This window comes from Rutilus rutilus (genome assembly GCF_951802725.1).
Source record: "Rutilus rutilus genome assembly, chromosome: 2".
Taxonomy (NCBI): Eukaryota; Metazoa; Chordata; class Actinopteri; order Cypriniformes; family Leuciscidae; genus Rutilus; species Rutilus rutilus.
In genome coordinates, this window is record NC_140210.1 from 26,063,346 (window position 1) to 26,083,922 (window position 20,577).

Genomic DNA, 20,577 nt, shown 5'->3' on the forward strand with positions numbered 1-20,577 from the left:
GGTGAACGAGAGGGTCGCTTCCCTACGCCTTCGGGTCGGGGATAGGTCTCTCACTGTCGTTTGTGCTTACGGGCCGAACGGCAGTGCAGTGTACCCGGCCTTCTTGGAGTCTCTGGGAGGGGTGCTGGAAAGTGCTCCGACTGGGGACTCCATCGTTTTATTGGGGGACTTCAACGCCCACGTGGGCAGCGACAGTGACACCTGGAGGGGCGTGATTGGGAGGAACGGCCCCCCTGATCTGAACCCGAGTGGTGTTCTGTTATTGGACTTCTGTGCTAGTTACAGCTTGTCCATAACGAACACCATGTTCAAGCATAAGGGTGTCCATCAGTGCACATGGCACCAGGACACCCTAGGCCGGAGGTCGATGATCGACTTTGTGGTCGTTTCATCCGACCTCCGGCCGTATGTCTTGGACACTCGGGCGAAGAGAGGGGCGGAGCTGTCAACTGATCACCACCTGGTGGTGAGTTGGATCCGATGGCGGGGGAGGAAGCTGGACAGACTCGGCAGACCCAAACGTACTGTGAGGGTCTGTTGGGAACGTTTGGCCGAATCTCCTGTCAGAGAGATCTTCAACTCCCACCTCCGGCAGAGCTTCGACCAGATCCCGAGGGAGTCTGGAGATATTGAGTCAGAGTGGACCATGTTCTCCACCTCCATTGTCAACGCGGCCACTCGGAGCTGTGGCCGTAAGGTCTCCGGTGCCTGTCGAGGCGGCAATCCCCGAACCCGGTGGTGGACACCGGAAGTAAGGGATGCCGTCAAGCTGAAGAAGGAGTCCTATCGGGCCTGGCTGGCTTGTGGGACTCCTGAGGCAGCTGATGGGTACCGACGGGCCAAGCGGACTGCAGCCCGGGTGGTTGCGGAGGCAAAAACTCGGGCCTGGGAGGAGTTCGGTGAGGCCATGGAGAAGGACTATCGGTCGGCCTCGAAGAGATTCTGGCAAACCGTCCGGCGCCTCAGGAGGGGGAAGCAGTGCCCTACCAACGCTGTTTACAGTGGAGGTGGGCAGCTGTTGACCTCGACTGGGGATATCACCGGACGGTGGAAGGAATACTTCGAGGATCTCCTCAATCCCGCCGTCACGTCTTCCATTGAGGAAGCAGAGGCTGAGGGCTCGGAGGCGGACTCGTCCATCACCCAAGCTGAAGTCACCGAGGTAGTCAAGAAACTCCTCGGTGGCAAGGCACCGGGGGTGGATGAGATCCGCCCTGAGTACCTCAAGTCTCTGGATGTTGTGGGGCTGTCTTGGCTGACACGCCTCTGCAACATCGCGTGGCGGTTGGGGACAGTACCTTTGGACTGGCAGACCGGGGTGGTGGTCCCTCTTTTCAAGAAGGGGGATCGGAGGGTGTGCTCCAACTATAGGGGGATCACACTTCTCAGCCTCCCTGGGAAAGTCTATGCCAGGGTACTGGAGAGGAGAATCCGGCCGATAGTAGAACCTCGGATTCAGGAGGAACAGTGTGGTTTTCGTCCCGGTCGTGGAACACTGGACCAGCTCTATACCCTCTACAGGGTGCTGGAGGGCTCATGGGAGTTTGCCCAACCAATCTACATGTGCTTTGTGGATTTGGAGAAGGCATTTGACTGTGTCCCTCGCGGCGGCCTGTGGAGGGTGCTCCGGGAGTATGGGGTCCGGGGCCCTTTGCTAAGGGCTATCCGGTCCCTGTACGACCGGAGCAGGAGCTTGGTTCGTATTGCCAGCAGTAAGTCAGACTTGTTCCCGGTGCGTGTTGGACTCCGGCAGGGCTGCCCTTTGTCGCCGGTTCTGTTCATAATTTTTATGGACAGAATTTCTAGGCGCAGCCAGGGGCCGGAGGGGGTCGGGTTTGGGGACCACATGATTTCATCTCTGCTCTTTGCGGATGATGTTGTCGTGTTGGCCTCATCAGACCAGGACCTCCAGCATGCACTGGGACGGTTTGCAGCCGAGTGTGAAGCGGCTGGGATGAAAATCAGCACCTCCAAGTCCGAGGCCATGGTTCTCAGTCGGAAAAGGGTGGCTTGCTCGCTTCAGGTTGGTGGAGAGTTCCTGCCTCAAGTGGAGGAGTTCAAGTATCTTGGGGTCTTGTTCACGAGTGAGGGAAGGATGGAACGGGAGATTGACAGGCGGATCGGTGCAGCTTCTGCAGTAATGCGGTCCCTGTACCGGTCTGTCGTGGTAAAGAAGGAGCTGAGCCGCAAGGCGAAGCTCTCGATTTACCAGTCAATCTACGTTCCTACTCTCACCTATGGTCATGAGCTGTGGGTCATGACCGAAAGGACAAGATCCCGGATACAAGCGGCCGAAATGAGCTTTCTCCGCAGGGTGGCTGGGCGATCCCTTAGAGATAGGGTGAGAAGCTCGGTCACTCGGGAGGAGCTCAGAGTAGAGCCGCTGCTCCTCCACATCGAGAGTCAGTTGAGGTGGCTCGGGCATCTTTTCCGGATGCCTCCTGGACGCCTTCCCGGGAAGGTGTTCCGGGCATGTCCCACCGGGAGGAGACCCCGGGGAAGACCTAGGACACGCTGGAGAGACTATGTCTCCCGGCTGGCCTGGGAACGCCTCGGTGTCCCCCCGGAAGAGCTGGAGGAAGTGTCTAGGGAGAGGGAAGTCTGGGCATCCCTGCTTAGACTGCTGCCCCCGCGAACCGGCCCCGGATAAGCGGTAGAAGATGGATGGATGGATGGATGGAAAAATAAATGTACTATATTAATTTTATTGCTACATCCCTGGATTCAGTTTGCAATTCTGCATTCTGTTTTTCTACCTCAGTTGAATTCAATATAGGAATTGAATTGGAATTTTTAAGACACTCTTAATTCAACTTTAAATGTCACACAACTCTGGTGGCACGTGGCACACTTAGTTCAGGACACTGAAAATGCTCTGTAAACATATTGATCAACACAATCATTTTATTTATAATAGCAAAGCTATATAATAATAGTTCAAACATTGTTTGAAAAAACACGTGTGAGGCTTGATGCAAGTTCCAGACGCTAACTGAATCCAGACGAGAGCAGTTTATGTACAATATGGGGTCTAGGTTCTATATAGATATAAATGGATGTATATGTGGTCCTTTTCCTAATGTATATTATATTAAATTTACAATGGCCCATTCATAATCATTTTAGAATTTATGGTTGCATTAAAAGAGTTATTCAAAGTAGTAACCAAAATCGCTTAATTTTCTAACTACAGCTCTGTTGTGTCGCTTAGGGTCCCCTCTGTAGAAATCGTGGGGGCCAGTAGCTCTGGACCTCCTGTATTATGGAATTGGCCAAGCAAACCATGGGAGCGTATAAATGTTTTGCTGGGCCATGTGAGGGCCATATGTACCTGGTTTATGGTTGACGCACATTCAATAGTGACATCAACAACATGTGAAACACATCAGCTCAGCTCCACATCACCCAGCGACCAGTGGGCAGGCTAAAAGGTTTGTTCAGACATTTAAACAAACACTGAAGACCTCCAGGGGTTCATTTACTCTTCAGAGACTGCTTGAAACATTATTGTTGACATTTTGCAACACACCACACCCAACAACAAAGGACTCCCTCTTCCCTTTTGGATTTGAGACGCAGCTGTGCACTTTTCTAGATGCCTTTAAACCCAGTGTGACAGCTGCTGTGAGACTCACACAAACCCCACAGGTTCTCCACTGAGCTGGTCGTTTAAAGCCTTGACAGTTTGTCGTCAGTGCCACGGTGCTTTCTCGTGATAACAGCTTGAGAGCGATGGCCATCAGGCGAGCTGGCGAGGTGACTGCTAAAGGTAGTCCAGTCTCATACACTGTGGGTGTTGAAGTTTCTGAGGATTGGAGATGCCATGCCAACTAACTATTATCCATTCTGAATAGAACAGCTGAAACTCAGGGCCCGGTTTTTCAAAAGGTTTAATCCGGATAAAATTTATCCAGATTTAGTAATCCTTTTTTTTGCGATCCGTGATCACGTAATCCACCTTACTTTTGAGCCAGTTTTTCAAAGCAACATCGGATTGGATCAATCTGATCCGGATAGGAACTTTTCAGGATCACCAAATCCTGTTTACTAGAGCCTTAAATGGAACCAACAGTGTCGCCTACTGGCTTAGCAAAGAACAGCAGTTGGCAAAATACCAGTGGCCACAAATAACCGTTGTTTATTTTAATTTTAAGAAACAGAAACACTGTAATAAACAGAAACATTTTACTTTCCTTATTTTGTTATAATGTTAAATTGTAGATTTTGTTGTTTTACCATATCCCATTAGATGTGACATGCTTCATATATGCTTCAAATATGAAGAAATGTATATATCATCAGTAAACATTGATTTTGTGATCATTCATTTAAAAAAAAAAACCTCTCTGGTTTTATTTGGTTCGAAAAATCACAACTGAATCCACCCTTCTGATGGGATCAGGATAATCCTGTTTTTTTGGATCAAATAGATCCTAATCCGAGTTCAAAATTCTGAAAAACCCAAAGGGCAGGTTTGATCCAGATCAAATTTAAGATCGGATTACATGATCTGATCTTAGTTCAGAATCCCTCTTTTGCTTTTGAAAAACCCATTTCCAAGATTTGATCCAATCCGTGATCCGAAATCCCACTGGATTACTTTTGAAAAACTGGGCCCTGGTGACACAACCATCTTACACAATCATTATGCCCACTGCTGTACTTCTTAATAATATGTTATGCACTGACACTATTGGATGAGAACTTAGATGGATGATAGCATCACTTTTTTCTCCAGAGCTGCTTTATAAATGAATTGAACTCATTCCTTAATTGATCAACTTTAACACAGTTATTGAATCGAACTGAATCAACACTGAACTGATTTTAGCTGAGTAATGACTGCTTACTATTGTCTTTTTAGAGCTGCTTTACAGCAGAATTGAATTCTGTTTGCATCAGTGAATTGTTATTTTCCTGTTAATACATGCATGCTGGTCCAGGCTGGTTTATGCTGGTACAGTGCTGGTCTGACTGGTGGACCAGCATAGTCATGCTGCTCTCAAACAAACCGGAGCTGGTGAAGCTGGTTTACCAGCATGGTCTTGCAGGGTTGAGTGTGAGTCCATCTGTCTGTATGCAAGCAGTGTTTTGGAGACAAGCATTGTTTTTTTCTTGCATATTTCTATTTTTAACACATTAATGATGTAAAGGAAAAACAATATAAGACTAAAACATATGATTTATTGGAATATATATATATATATATATATATATATATATATATATATATATATATATAACAATTATTCTGTTATGTATGTCTTTAGTTTCGTTTTCATAGACTTTTAGTTTGCATTCATCAATTCCTGTTTTCCTTTGCTCAGTTTTCCCTACTCCTTTGTTGTCATGGTTACTAATATGATTTGCCATCATGTTCAGCTGTGTCTTCCATTAATCACCTCGTTTGCCTGTGTATTTAAGTTCCTGTGTTTTCAGTTCAAAGTTCTGTTCAGTTCTGTGGTCTCGTCTGAGTTACACTGAAGCTAACCTGTGTTTGTATTGCTTGTGGTGAATTAAAGACTTGGAATCTTTGTGTATTTGCTTGATAATAGTTGACAAATGTTTAGAATACATTACAAGCTGGTACATTGTAAATGTACAATTTTTTTTTTCAAAATGATAATGATAAATGATAAAGCAAGATGAAATGAAATAATAAATACATAAATATTGAAAATATATTGCAGTAGGCCTAAGTCTTTATAAAGTACCCTATATATTTTAAACCCACTAAAAGCTTAATAATTTTGCCATGTTCTTAAACAAAGTACACATAAAATGTACTTTAAGTAAGAGCAACATAAGCGTGTTTATATAAGCATGTATTATTTACCAAAGTACTTGTAGTGTACTTTTTAGAAATATATTAAAAGTATGCTTGTTTTTAGCATATTTCTTAACAGTGTAATTAAGCATGTATTTATTACCAAAGTACTTCTAGTGCACTTTTTAGAAATATGTTAAAAGTATGCTTGTGTTTAGCATATTTCTTAAAAGTGTAACTATTACCAATGTACTTCTAATATACATTTTAGAATTATATTATATTATTCATTTTATATTACATTAAAATGCAATTCAATATATTTTGAATGCACTTCAAATAAGCATTTTGGGAATACAAATGTATTAAAACCATACAACTTGCATTTCAAGTATATTTTTAATTTATATAATATTTTAATTTAATACTACGTCTTTTTCACCTGGGTATACAGTGGTAAGTATAATTTTTTAATATTTTTTGTATAGTTATGATTATATTATTAATCAATTTCATCTGAAGTTTTAAACAAAGTCAAAAATCAAACTGGTGAAACGTTTCAAAGGATAATTTATCTATAAAGGATCTTTACACAAATCAGTTAAAAAAGAGCTTGAGTACATTGCACAACAAAAACATTTAGAGATATGAAAACAAAGAAAGATGCCAAATAACAGCATAATCATATGCAGTTTGTTCAATAACAGGGATTATGATTATGATTACTATTGATAATGAAAGCTCAAAATTGAAAGATGCTGCTTTTAAAGACTTTAATGTTCTTTTGGGAACTCCCATCAAAATCCAGCTGTCAGTCACTCATCCCAAAACGTGTACATAATAAAAGGTGTCACTGCCGTCAGGAGCATGAAATATTGTAATCAATAGTGATAGTGATACTTTTAACTATTGCTGAAAGAGAATTAATTCAATTAAAGTCAAGGGCCAAGTGCCTAACTAAAAGTGAAAAAATAAAGGGATTACTCTTGATGTTTCCATAATTAAATTACAATTACTTGTGATGTAATGGCATTAAATACTGTTTAGACTGAACAATTTTAAATAATGTTATTTAAAACAATAGTAAATTTAAAATCTACATTTTCATCTAATCCCCTTAAATTCTTTAGCCAGTTCAAGAATAAATTTTCTATTATATATTTGAAAGAATTAAAAGAGCAGTTTCATGGCAATTCTTGTATTGTTCACCTGCATGGTTGAGTGCATGGTGCTGGTCAGTGGGGTTTAGAATGTAATAACTAATGCAATACTTTTTAGAGAGAGTAATTAGTATAGTAATCTAATTAATCTACACTGTTGAAGATGTAACTAGCAGTTAGTAATTACTTTTTTATAATAATTTACCCAACACTGGTTGCAGGGATGCTGAAGCTGGATGCTTCATTTAAATGTAGCTACTTCTGCTTGTCTGTATTCAAATTAGTTTCATCAAAAAAAGTTACAGACCCGATCCAGGGTCAGGGTGCAACATAAATTAAGAGATTTGAAACAAGACAAAAATAAATTGTTTAGGAAAGATAACACTGTCAACAAAAAGGAAGCAATTTGGTTTCACAGGACCAAGGCCAAAACTAAACGAAAACTAACTTTACCCAAATAATTGGCTAACTCTTAAGCTGGTGCCACAACAACAACTTGGGCCCTATTTTAACGATCTGAAACGCAAGTATCAAGCGCGAAACACAAGTAACTTTGTGGGCGGATCTCGGGCACTGTTGCTATTATACCGGCGGGATAAATGACTCTTGCGCCTGACACAAATCTAAAATGGGTTGGTCTGAAGTAGCTTCATTATTCATATGTGTGGTTTGGGCGTAACGTGAAATAAACCAATCAGAGCGACATCTCACATTCCCTTTAAGAGCAGACACACTTTTTCCATGGCGGATTGCTATTGTAACGGCGGATTTGCCAGGCGCGCACCAGCAGCGGTTCACAGCCGAGGAGAGCAATGCTCTCCTCACGGCCGTAAAAGAGAGAGAAGTTACATTGGGGATGGAGAAACCCACCCAAATTAACTTCGGTTAAACAGCCGTATGATAATTTGGGTAAAAGTGTAAGCTAGATGTATGCTTTTATAATAAATTGTGTATCTATCTATCTATCTATCTATCTTGTAATAATGTATGATTTGCAAAAATGAAAACTGCTGCTTCTGTGTAGATGAGAGAATCAAAGTGTATGCGCGTTGTGCACACGCTACATTGATTTTGGCCAAGCATGCGCCCTTAAAATAGCATATGAATAACATGCGCAACGCGCCACTGACTTTAAACTAGGTTTTTCCTGGTCACTGGCGGAATTGTTTTCTAAACCTGCAAAATAGCATCAGGGAATGTTTGCGCGGTAACACGCCTCCTCTTTGCGCTGAACCGCCCCCGGGAGCGCAAGTGTATTTCCTAGTTTACCGACGTGCGTCTGTGGAGGGAAAAGTCTGCTGTGCGCGGGTGCAAAATAGGAATGATACATGCGTCGGTGTACAAAGTCAATTGCGCTGGGTGCAAGATAGGACCCCTTATCTCTTAATGTAGATAAAACAAAGGAGATGGTTATTGACTTCCGCAGAAGGCGGAAGAGGTAGAGAGAGTCAGAAGTACAAAGTTCCTTGGTGTGCACATTTCTGACGAAATCACCTGGTCCATCAGCACTCTGTAATGAAGAAGGCACAACAACGCCTGTACTTCCTGAGAGCCAGGCTCCCGCCATCCATTCTCACCACCTTCTACAGAGGAACTGTGGAGAGCATCCTGACCAGCTGCATCACTGTGTAGTTTGGGAATTGCAAAGCACTCGAACGCAAGTCCCTGCAGCGCATAGTCAGGTCAGCTGAAAAGATCATAGGGGTCTCCCTCCCACCCATCCAAGATATCTTCCGGACACGCTGTGTGCGCAGAGCCTCTGCCATTGTAAAGGACCCGCTCCCACCCCTCACACAGTGTGTTTGTCCCTCTACCATCAGGCAGGAGGTTATGCAGCATCAGGACCCGCACTGCAAGGTTCTGTAATAGCTTTTTCCCCCAAGCTGTCAGAGCCCTGAAAACCTTGGTGCCATCCAACCTTTCATCCCCATAATTCGTTTGCCCCCCAATGACAAAGGACTCGAGAACACACAACTGACTGTGTACTGTCACTTTAAATGGACAATGGGCATTAAAATGCACAATTGTGCACCGACACTTTATTGCACCCACTTTATTGCTATGTATTGTATTGTGCTTATCATGTGAATGGTTGAGGGCTGTGTTGCATTGTAGGATGTTGTGATCTGTTGTTGTTTATTCTTGTATTGGTTATGCACCTCGATCTGTACGAAACGAAATTCAGCTGTATACATGTATGACAATAAAGCTTGACTTGACTTGACTTAATTGACCTACATAGCAACGAAAATGTAAAAAAAAAAATAATAATAAATAAATAAATAAATAAAATAATAGAACATACTCTAATTTATAACCAAGAGAAAAAGGTACAGTATAAGTGCCCCCACAAAGATAGTAATAACCTACCAGTTATTTTTTAAACCCATAAATCACTGGACCTAGTTTTATGCCTCGCTTTTTCAGGTTATATGTTCAATAGGTGGCGGTAAAGTCCGAAAGGAGTGAGTTTCCATCAAACTAGGAGAAGAAGTCACTGCCTTGTGTTACATCAAAAAAATTCCTGATAGTCACTGTAGCTGGAATTTATAAGATTCGCTGCATACATAATATTATATTACATGAACGAATCGCTAATTAAATCAAGTTATAAAGTTAAACCGGGGTTGTTTATCATATAAACTGATGTCTCGGACACGGTTTAAACGTCCTGTAAATAACACGGAGGTTGAATTATTGAATTGACTCCCGTTTCAGAAGTAGCAGCTACACGTCTTCGTTAACTGGGTAACTACTATGTATTTTTTTTTTTTTTTTTTGTATATTATGTTGTCTACTATGTAAATATTATGTTTATTTTCCAAAAACAATGCGTTTTACAAACTAGAAGAAATCGTTTAATAATCTAACATTGTATAATTTTATTAGGAAAAAAACATTGATTCTGATATGCTCCCATTTAAGTTACACAAATTAAAATTATAACTAATCTTTTCCTTTCTTAAACAAAAAATCTTAAACAAAAGTATGCTTTGACATAAAAAACAAAACATTGCAATGCAACACATAATATATATTTTAATAGGCCTAAATAATTCAAATAAATTATATCAGTAAAAGTGGTTTGTACTAACTGTACTTTATGTCTATAGTAATAGGCAAATTGAGATTTGAGATTATTAATAAATTGATTTGATTTATTTTCAGTATTAGGCTTAAATGAGTATAATGTTCTGTTCATGTTCTTGTGTTAGAATGTTAGAAGGTTACATTACTGCTCCTCAAGGAAAATTAATATACATTTATAGGCTCTTCATATGCTTCAAATATTTTTTTTTACTAGCTCTAGTAAAAACCATGAATCAAAACCCCTTTGGATAAAATCTGCTATTGCTTTTTTCCCCCTCAAAGGTGTCCTCTGCAATAATGGAAGGAGCCTCAAGTGATGCCACACCACAGACCTCTGTTGCTGCACAAGTTCCATTCATACACCTCTGCACAGTTCTGGAGAAGATTCAAAAGACCAAACTCCGACCAGACAAAAGCAAAATCCTAAAGGAGTTTATAGATTCATGGAGGAATTTTCACGCAGCACTTCACAAGGACAATTCCAACACCACAGATTCATTTTACGCAGCAATGCGTCTCTTTGTGCCTCAATTTGAACGAGAGCGAATGGCTTACGGTATAAAAGAGAACATGCTTGCCAAACTGTATATTGAGGTTTTAGGCTTACCTAAAAATGGACCTGAGGCAAACAAACTTCTAAATTACAGAGCTCCAACCACATCTCAAGGAGAAGCAGGTGACTTTGCCCTTACAGCCTACTTTGTCCTGAAAAAAAGGTGTACAAGTCAGGGGAATTTAAGCATTAAGGAAGTCAATGACTTCTTGGATTCTGTAGCAGTCAACAATGCCAGCAAACAGAAGGATCAAGTGAAGAAAAGTCTTTTGCATCTGATAACTCAGAGCTCAGCTTTGGAACAGAAATGGCTCATTCGAATGATCCTCAAGGACATGAAACTTGGCATTAGCAAGGAGACAGTTCTTCAGGTTTTCCATCCAGATGCATCAGAACTCTACAATGTCACCACAGATCTGAATAAAGTGTGCCTACAACTTCATGATCCATCTGTGTCCCTCAGTGAGGTCTCCATTGAGCTGTTTTCTGCATTTAAACCAATGCTGGCTGCTGTCGCCAACATCAGACAGATAGAGAAGCAAATGGGCAACCGGCCATTCTATATTGAGACAAAGCTCGATGGTGAACGAATTCAGCTGCACAAAGCTGGAGATGTTTACAAATACTATACAAGGAACTCTTATGAGTACACACAACAGTTTGGGGCCTCTCCACTAGAGGGCTCCCTCACACCATACATACACAATGTCTTCAGACCTCATGTGGTGAACTGCATACTGGATGGAGAGATGATGGCTTATAACCCTACAACTGAGACCTTCATGCAAAAGGGCAGTAAGTTTGATATTAAAAAGCTGATGGATGACTCTGATTTGCAAACCTGCTTTTGTGTATTTGATGTTTTGTTAGTGAACAATCAGAAGTTTGGAAATGAACCTCTCAAGCAGCGCTACGAAACTCTTGAGACTGTCTTCAACCCCCTCAAAGGCCGTATCCAGCTGGTCAGTAAATCGGATGGCAAAACCATGCAAGAAGTAGTGAATTTCCTCAATGAAGCCATTGACAATCTGGAAGAGGGTATTATGGTTAAGGATCCCATGTCCATCTACAAACCGGATAAACGTGGTGAAGGATGGCTGAAAATTAAGCCAGAATATGTGGACGGTCTGATGGATGAACTCGATCTGCTGATAGTGGGAGGCTACTGGGGTAAAGGCCGGAGAAGCGGGATGCTCTCTCATTTTCTCTGTGCGGTAGCAGAGGTGCCAAGTCCTGGGGAGAAACCCACAGTATTCCACACCCTCTGCCGCATTGGATCAGGCTACACTTTGAAAGAACTGTATGATCTTGGTCTGAAGTTAGCCAAACATTGGAAAGTTTACAACAAAAATAATCCTCCAGCGGCCATCTTGTGTGGAACAGAAAAACCAGAGGTTTACATAGAACCACGCAACTCAGTGATCCTACAAGTCAAAGCGGCAGAGATCGTTTCTAGTGAAATGTATAAAACCAACTGCACATTGCGTTTCCCCAGAATAGAAAGAATCAGAGAAGACAAAGAGTGGCATCAGTGCATGACCTTGACAGAACTGAGCCAGTTCCGCTCCAGGGCTTCTGGAAAGCTGGCATCTAGACATCTGCACATCCAAGAGGACCAGCCTGAAAAAAAGAAGCGCAAATTCGTAGCCAAGCCCAAGAAGACCATCGGAGTCATTAGCCACTTTAAATCCCAGGATTTATCTGCAGTTGCCAAAGAGACGGATATGTTTGAAGATGTTGAGTTTTGTGTGATAAATGGTGATGATGTACATTCCAAGGCAGAGCTTGAGAAAGGTGTGGCCCGTTGTGGAGGCATTGTTGTGCAGAACCCTGGAAAAGACACGTACTGTGTGATAGCAGCTGTGCAGAACATGAGAGTGAAGAACCTCGTCTCTTCAGACCAGCATGATGTGGTGTGGGCTGCTTGGCTTCTGGAGTGTCTGGAAAATAAGCAGGTTATACCATGGCAACCACGTCACATGATCCATATGTCACCCTCCACAAGGGACCACTTCTCTAAAGAGTATGATCAGTATGGAGACAGTTATTACGTTGACACGGATGAACAGCAGCTGATGGAAGTCTTTGAAAGGATTGTCCCCACAGAAGCTAAATGTCCTTCTGTGGCTGAGATAGAAGCAGAGAATGCCTGGGATGACTTGCCCACTAGCATTTTTAGGCCTTACAGTGCATACTTTGACCGGTGTGCTGACTTAGAAGATCCAAAATCCATTATCCGGGGTACATGTTTGGACACACGTGCCTTAGAATTCCGATTCCATGGTGGTAAAGTTGTGGAAAAACTGAAAGAAGGAATCTCGCATGTCATCGTAGAAGGTGAGAGAAGGGCTCTGGACTTAAAGACACTGAGGCAACTTTATACTAAGAAGTTCAAAATTATTCGGGAATCTTGGGTGACTGATTCCATCAAAGCAGGCCATGTAGAGGATGAGATCGACTACCTAATATAATACGCAAAATATACGTAATATAACGACATTACTGTTGCATTAAAGGTAACCATTACAATTTTTAAAACTAAACTAATGATGGGACTGTAAGCATCACAATTTGAATTATGAGAAGTTTGTTTTTAGCATGAGTGTAATTTTGCTGCTGAAAAATGTTTTTCGGTGCCTTTTAAAGTTTGTCAAATGTCTCTGATGTGGGATGGTGGGTGGTGGGTGGTGGGTGGTGGGTGGTATTGGGGCTGATATAACCTAATGCATAGGAATGTTGGCCTTTACATTTTGCCCTTTATATTACATAATAGTTACTGTTGCTTAAGATGGAAATTAAATGCAAAATAACGTGTAATTAAATTTGATTATTGAAGAAGCATTCAGAATTTTAATTGAACCTGTCAAAAGTGTTTTTCTTGTACATTAACTTGACTCGTTACAGTCAGACAAATTGAGGTTCTGACAAGCTTGAAGTTCCATTTGAACAGCTTGTCAAGCACACCAAATTTATTGTGTGAGAGCTGTTACTTTCTAATTGTTTGGAAGGGGAGTTACTGTAATGCTTCCAGAGATCTAATTTCCAGAGTGCTAATAGAATGATTGAGGCGTCACACACAAACACAGTCAACTGTGTGTCTAGGTATTGTAAAGATAGATTTGCATTTGTCTAATATGGATATTACACTAGGTATCTGGTGCGAGTCTGTGATGAAGTGTGAATGACAAAGCCATCCTTCTTTGAAAAGGAAAGTGTAATGTGCTTGCGCTGAGTTATAAGTTGTGAAATCCACATTTAGTATAGGAAGGTGCTTTGGTGTGGAAATTTATGTTGAAAAGCCATAATAAAAAGATCATCCCAAGACAACATTGTGATTTAGGGAGGGAAATTGTTTACTGTTCCACAGACGTGTAAAGTTTTTGTGATATTGTGTTGTATGTATAGTCTTAAGGCCCATTCACACCAGGGGCGTAACAATAACAGTTCAAATTGTTCTAAATATAAAAGAATAACAGAGTCCACACCACTATAAAGGGACATAGAAACAATATTGTTGGAATTACTTTCATAATTATTATTATTTTTTTTTTTTTACAGCTCATGAACAATAAAAACATTGACAGCCAATCAGAATGCATCCTGTTTAAAGCGCTCAGGCATTTAAAGCAGCAGACAGCATAACTGAAGGGTGAGCAGAATAAACTACAATATTGTCTGCTGCTGGTGTGGATGCTAATATAGTTATCGTTCTTAGTGTGAACAGGCCTTTACTGTCTCTCTTAGCGATGCTCTTTGTCTTATAGTTTAGAATTACTTGTCATATTGGATTGATATTACTAATTTAGCATTATCTGTAGTACACATACAGAAGTCATCACACTTGTATGATTTTAAATAAACAAAGCAAAATATGGATTATGTTAGCCATACACATCAATAACATCTTTAAAGCGATGGTTCTCTCAAAAAAGAAAAATTGTCATCTAGTAAAATGTTTAAATAAAATGAGTATTTTCCGAGCATTGACTGGTTCTCTCAAGGTAAAAAAATAATGACTGAGAAAAAATGACTTCGATATCATTCTAAATCTATACAGATACTTTTTTTGAGTTTGATCATTCTATAATCACCTTCCTTTTTTATTGTGTGGAAAAGAGCAGCCCAGATATTTTACAGGATAGATCCAAAAAAAAAAAAGAGGGTTTCAAGGGTGAGTGGACAGTTCTCATTTTAAGGTGACCTGTCTTGTTAAGTCCTTGTTAACACTTTCTTTTCATTTTTAGATTCTAAGATTAATTTTGAAAATTAAAAACTCCCAGGCCTGGTTTCACAGACAGGGCTTAGATTAAGCCAGGAGTAGGCCTTATGTAAATTAGGACATTTAAGTAGCTTGTATAAACGTGTCTTAGGAAAAAACCTTACTGGGGTGCATCTTGAGACAAAACACTGACAAGTTATAAGATATGTCAGTGCAAGTTCTTTCAGTTAAGACAGCTCAAACATGCATTTTAGTCTAGGACTAGGCTTAAGCCTTGTCTGTGAAACTGGGCAGCAGTGTTTTAATGGCATGGTCATTGTTTAAATGGAGGGACATTGTCTCATTAATTAAAAAGGTACAGAATGGTGTAGAGCTCAACAATTAGTAAATAAACCACACTGACAGATTTATGTGTGATTTCAAATAAAGACAAACTCTAATAAAGCACTGGGAAAAATACAATTTTGAGGTTGCCAAAGTTAAAATGAAATTCTCTTTTGTGTGTGTGTGTGTGTGTGTTTTGTCTTTCACACATATATATCCTGGGCTTTGAGTGTGAAATCACCCTGCCGTGCTGATCTAGGGAGAGTGATGCACACTAACGCACAACAATCTTGTTGTTACAGGGTTTGGACAAGAAAAGCAAGGACACTGGAAGGCAATATGAATCTGACTGAAGATGTGTCACGGTGCCTGCTAGGTGGCGTGCCCACTGTTGAAAGCTTCCTGTATGGAAAAGGTCAGGGAATTATCATGGGTTTATAGCAGTAGCTTGACTGCAATGATAGAAGTTGGTCACTGATATTGTTTAGAACACAGGCTTAGCAATTTAATTGTATTGAAATCAGAGTTCAGATTAGTTCACAGATTTGTGTTTTTGTTTATGATGTCCATTTTCTGTTCTTAAAGAGGAAAGCAGCTCATGTTTTCTTACATGGCTAATCTCTCTTTGAGCAGTGAAGTCTAGTAATTTAGCAGCAGTAATTTGATGTTTATACTAGGTAGAAAAGAGAGGATACATTACCCTTGGGCTTGCTGAAAATAAAGAGGTTGGAAATGGCAGCATGCATTTGACAGGAATGCATTCCTCCCCATTGAGAGCCAGAAGACTTTACTCAAAAATGGTAGATTTGCCTTGCAAATGAGTGTGCCTTCCCTATGGACTCAAGTTAGTTTAGAGCCACTGGTCCAGGATCTACTATTCTATAACCACTCAAAGGTTCTGGATGTCCAATGGTTCAAAATCTTTTTACAGTATAAAGAAGGCCTGAAAGTCTAACATTTCAGAGACTTTTTTTTTTAAATCGGGATGGGATTTTCATTAGAATTTTCAAGGAAGATATATGATGTCAAAAGCAATTAGTCTTTAATTGGACAGAGTTATAGGACTGTTGTTTGATCATATATGGAGTGACAATGCAACCCTCATTACTCACCATTCTAATTTCTCCTGAATTATTTTGTGTCCTCGGACACTGCATGGCATGTGTATGTCCAGCTGGCTTAATGCAGCTCTGTGTCCTGCCAGTTGTTTTTATAAATATAATTGTATCCTGTTGTCTGGAGCCATTGGTCTTTTTCAGAGAAAACAGCAATGATTGGTTGTTATTGAGATGAGAATAGTTACTAATGAAAGAAACAGTGATGATGATGATAAATTATTGTTGTGGCTGGTAAATGAAATCTTCAAAATGAAAAGGAAACGGAACAGGAAGCAAGTATTATATAGGCCTAGTGTGAAAGTACTGGTGGAAATTCACCCATCATAACATTACATTCTTACACATGAGTCATGCTGTATAATTTGAGAGTCTGGTGAATTATAGCCTTGCTTAGTGTGTTTGCTCAGCTTGAATACTATTGTCATTTTAATGCCATGATCTCAGCACACATACGCACACCTGCTGTGGAAGTGACTTTTTCTAATGTATGAATGAAGTTTGCAGGTCTCAGATTCCCAGCCTAAAATCCTCTAAATGAGTGTGATAGTGCTCATATTCAGATAAGAAATTCAGTCCGAGTATTTTTCACTGTCTGTTTCCTGTCTCAGGAGAAGGGAGGATAAATCCACATACTGGGGATTATATGTTGTCATTGACCTGCTTCTGAATCTTCGCTTTGAAGTGATGAAACATTTTGAAAAGGGTTGTGGAGAAAAGAGAGGATTTACCTTGCACCTCTGTAAGGGCATGTTTTGATCTAAATGTCTTTGTATGAAATCCTTGTTAAGAATGTTCTGTATTGTTTAAAGGCCTGTGCCTGGTGTCATTTTCTCCTTTTTATCCTACTGACATAATTGTGTACAAGCAGATGTATGTACATACTGTATGTAAAAACTTATATAAAAATAGATACCATCTAAAAACTTCTTTTGGAGAGACATTTCTTCAGTCTCTCATTTCTGGGTTGTGTAATGTATCTGATTACAGTTTGATTACAGCAAATAAAGCCTCAGAGAACATCATGGTGGGAGAAAAATAATTCTCACAATCCTATTGATTTTGCTCATTTTGAATTAGCTCTCAGGGGTTTCCAGTAATGATGTCTGATCAAATGTAATGCTAACAATGGCAATGCATCCCCCAAAGTTGTTTTGCTTCAAGTCAGTCAGTTTGGTTTCTTTAACACAGGAAACCTATTAATTATAAGAGTTTCAGTTTGAATCTGTGGTTCCCTGCAGCTGATGTAGACGAAATGCCTCTGACCTTGTCTATGAATTTTGTGCCCTTCAGATAACATCCTCAGGTGTGCTGAAAGATGGCACCTCTACTTCCCACACTCCTGACCTGCATCACTATAGCCTTACACCAGTTGTGTATGATTTTACCAAGCACAAAACACGTTGCAGTATATCAATTTAATAGCAATATACAGGATTTCAGAATTTGTAATCAAAAAGTGTTGTGATATCACTCATTGTCATGTAATATAAACTCTGTGACCTTGTGAATGGTTGTTTCAATTTTCAATCCCATGGGGACCCACTGCTCTCCACATTTGGTATGTGTCTCTTATCTGACAAGTTAAGTTCAGTTCATAGAGCTCTCACCTAACAAGCTGATGATCTGAATCAGGTGTGGTAAATAAGGGAGACATACAAAATGTGCAGAGCTGTGGGTCCCCAGGACCAGGATTGAAAACCACTGCAAGAACAGATGACATAAATAGGGCAAAACCTGACGCATGACAAAGCATGTTGTAGCAGTTGTTAGCGTGTGACCATATGTCCTGTAGCTGACATATACTGATGGAATGAGGAAGAGGAAAATCCCTGTAATTGCTACTTTAACGTGAAATGCAGGTCTTAATTGTAGCTTGACTGATAATAGTTAATGACCAGAAATAACAAATAGTCAGATAAACAAAAACCACTGTGTTCACAAGAAGCATTTTGAGAAGGTGGAGTGTTTTCTATGTGCATCCTGTTTTCTTTCCTACTTTCTTCCTCTTACACCTCCTTTTACATTATTTTTTTTTTTTTAATAGGACGCACAGAGATTCCTTATCATTTTTATTGCATTTTATGTTAATAATTTGTCAGGTCAATACACATTAGGCACATGTTTTTTTTTTTTTTTTTGCATTTAGCATTTAGCATTACGCTTTCTCTTCACAACATCAAACCTCTTGCTGCTGATTAGAGAATACAGGAGATGAAAGGGCAAATGCATTTTGTAAGCATGAGCACATATGCCGTTGATTAGACAACTCAAACGTGTCAAGCTTCGGGTCATTACATGCTGTGTGAGTGTGTGTTTGTCAATTTATGCAAATGTGACAGGTTCACACACAACCATATGGCTGTCCACTTAGAGACACACAAAAAAATGCTAACCACCACTAAGGAAAACTGAAAAAGGGGTGTTGCAAAAAAAGATTGTTTATAGAGATCCATACATTTCACACGAAAATAGTTAATTAGGGGGCTGTTTACAAACAAGTAATTTGGTTTCAGTAAGTATTTTATTATTTTTATTATATTAAATTCACTTATATTGTGTTTATTTTCATGTTGAAAATTGAACTGAATTTAAAGATATAGTTCACCTACACCCTAAACATCATTAGACATGGCATGGAAAAAACGAACAAGCAAAATCAAAAACAAAATAAACACTGACACATTTTTCAAGAAACTTTGTGTGTGTGTGTGTGTGTTTGTTTCACAAAGCGAAATAAAGTATTATCGGTTTGGAATGACATGAGGGTAAATAACAGAATTTTCATTTTTGGATGAACTATCCCTTTAAGAAAATATTATTGCTAAAATATTTTGTTTGAATTATTTTCATAAACATGGTAAGTTTAATAAACACTATGGCCTGGTTTCACAGACAGGGCTTAGATTAGGGCTTAGATTAAGACAAGATTAGGCCTTAGTTCAACTAGGAAATTTAAGTAGCTTTTATAAATGTGCCTTAGGGAGAAAATAAATAAATAAAACATAATATACTGGTGTGCATCTTGAGAAAAAACAGTGTTTTATTTTAAATATCCTGAAATATGCCAGTGCAAGTTGCTTTCAGTTAAGACAAACAGTCATTTTAGCCTTGGACTAAAGGTTAAAGCTCTGTGAAACCGGGCATTCATCCATTATGCTGTGTTATGCATTAACAAGAATTGGTCTACCTTTTTGTAAATAATTGCTCACATTGTGTTTTGTCATATCTGAGAATGTGCTTTATGTGGTAACATCTGGTTTTACAGTGGAAAAGCTTATGTGCAGCTGTTCAACCTGTTGATGTAAATGTATTATACAGTAGATTCTAACATGATGATTATGAGGTCTTATTTTCTTGAACACCAAACCATGTCATCTCTTGCAATGATTTATCAGTTCAGCCTATATGAACAGTTTGCAAATTGGCCGGGTATCTCTGATGGATCAATCACATTGCATGAGCTGACGCAAATGACCCTGCTCTCTTTCAAGAACTCTTTCAAAACGAACATGGCGGCAACTTAACATTTGGCCAAAATGACTGTGGATCATTTCGCGAGAAAAGATCCCACCTTGTCGGACCGAAGAGGCGAAATTCGGCGTGTTAAAACGAGGAGTCCTTGCGCTTTTCACCAGAAAGCCCTGAATCAGAGCGAGCGGCCAGACAGTGGCTTTTCCGTGTTATAGCGACTCTGCGCAAAAGGGGAGAGCGGAACCCATGACAGACGAGCAGGGAGAGACATGTTGCTACAGATAACTGGGTTTTTCTCCGGAGAAGCACGGGGAGAGGGGATTCGACAATGAAAGCAGTAATCCCCCTGAACACAGCAACTGATCGGGAATTGCAGTTAATCGCGGAGGTGAGCCATGACCGCTCGCTAGCCATCGTTTAGTGGTCAAAACTCAAGACAGACCTCCCGTCAATGACTATTGTGGCAGAAAAGCCCCCACGGTGGAGTCAGCCAGCGCTGCGCTTTCCCAAAATATGACCAGCGGTGCTTGGAAGTGTCGGCAGCGAGATGACAGCTTAAAAATTTGGTGTGCTCCCCGCGAGAACGAGAAGCCATTCACCGACTCCGAGAGGGCCCAGCGATGGCGATTGTCCTTAGCGTCCCTCTTATTTCTAACCGTTCTACTTTCTGATCATCTGTGGTTCTGCGCCGAGGCCAAACTGACAAGGACCCGAGACAAGTCAGCATCAATGGACATGAGCGCAAACCACAGACCCGACCTCCCTTCAACACACAGCAGCCTCAGAAGAAACGAAGATGTTATTTTTGTAGTCAATTCTACCAAACCTTTGTGGCAACTAGAAACTTGCCGCCCGGATAGTTTGTCTGAATACTG

At 40.5% G+C, this 20,577-nt stretch overlaps 2 protein-coding genes across 8 annotated transcripts in view; both read left to right on the plus strand.

The window, feature by feature from the left end:
- The window catches only part of cbsa (cystathionine beta-synthase a), a gene marked incomplete at its 3' end in the record, with an annotated part of 356,940 nt that overhangs the window by 266,271 nt on the left and 70,092 nt on the right, over positions 1 to 20,577 (plus strand). The gene's annotated exons all lie outside the window — the stretch shown is intronic.
- On the plus strand, positions 9,417 to 18,793 carry lig4 (ligase IV, DNA, ATP-dependent). 7 transcript variants are annotated; one of them, XR_014626303.1, is made up of 4 exons: positions 9,417 to 9,675; positions 10,300 to 12,907; positions 14,129 to 14,219; positions 15,416 to 18,793. XR_014626303.1 is itself a non-coding variant. In XM_084400472.1 (3 exons), the coding sequence occupies exons 2-3, from the start codon at positions 10,315 to 10,317 to the stop codon at positions 15,454 to 15,456; spliced, it is 2,634 nt and encodes an 877-aa protein (XP_084256598.1). In that variant the 5' UTR covers positions 9,417 to 9,675; positions 10,300 to 10,314; the 3' UTR covers positions 15,457 to 18,792. The 7 variants fall into 7 exon arrangements, 5 of the variants coding, with proteins under 5 accessions (XP_084256598.1, XP_084256599.1, XP_084256596.1 ...); XR_014626304.1 differs by having other exon boundaries at positions 9,418 to 9,675; positions 10,300 to 13,086; positions 15,416 to 18,791; XM_084400472.1 differs by lacking the exon at positions 14,129 to 14,219 and having other exon boundaries at positions 15,416 to 18,792.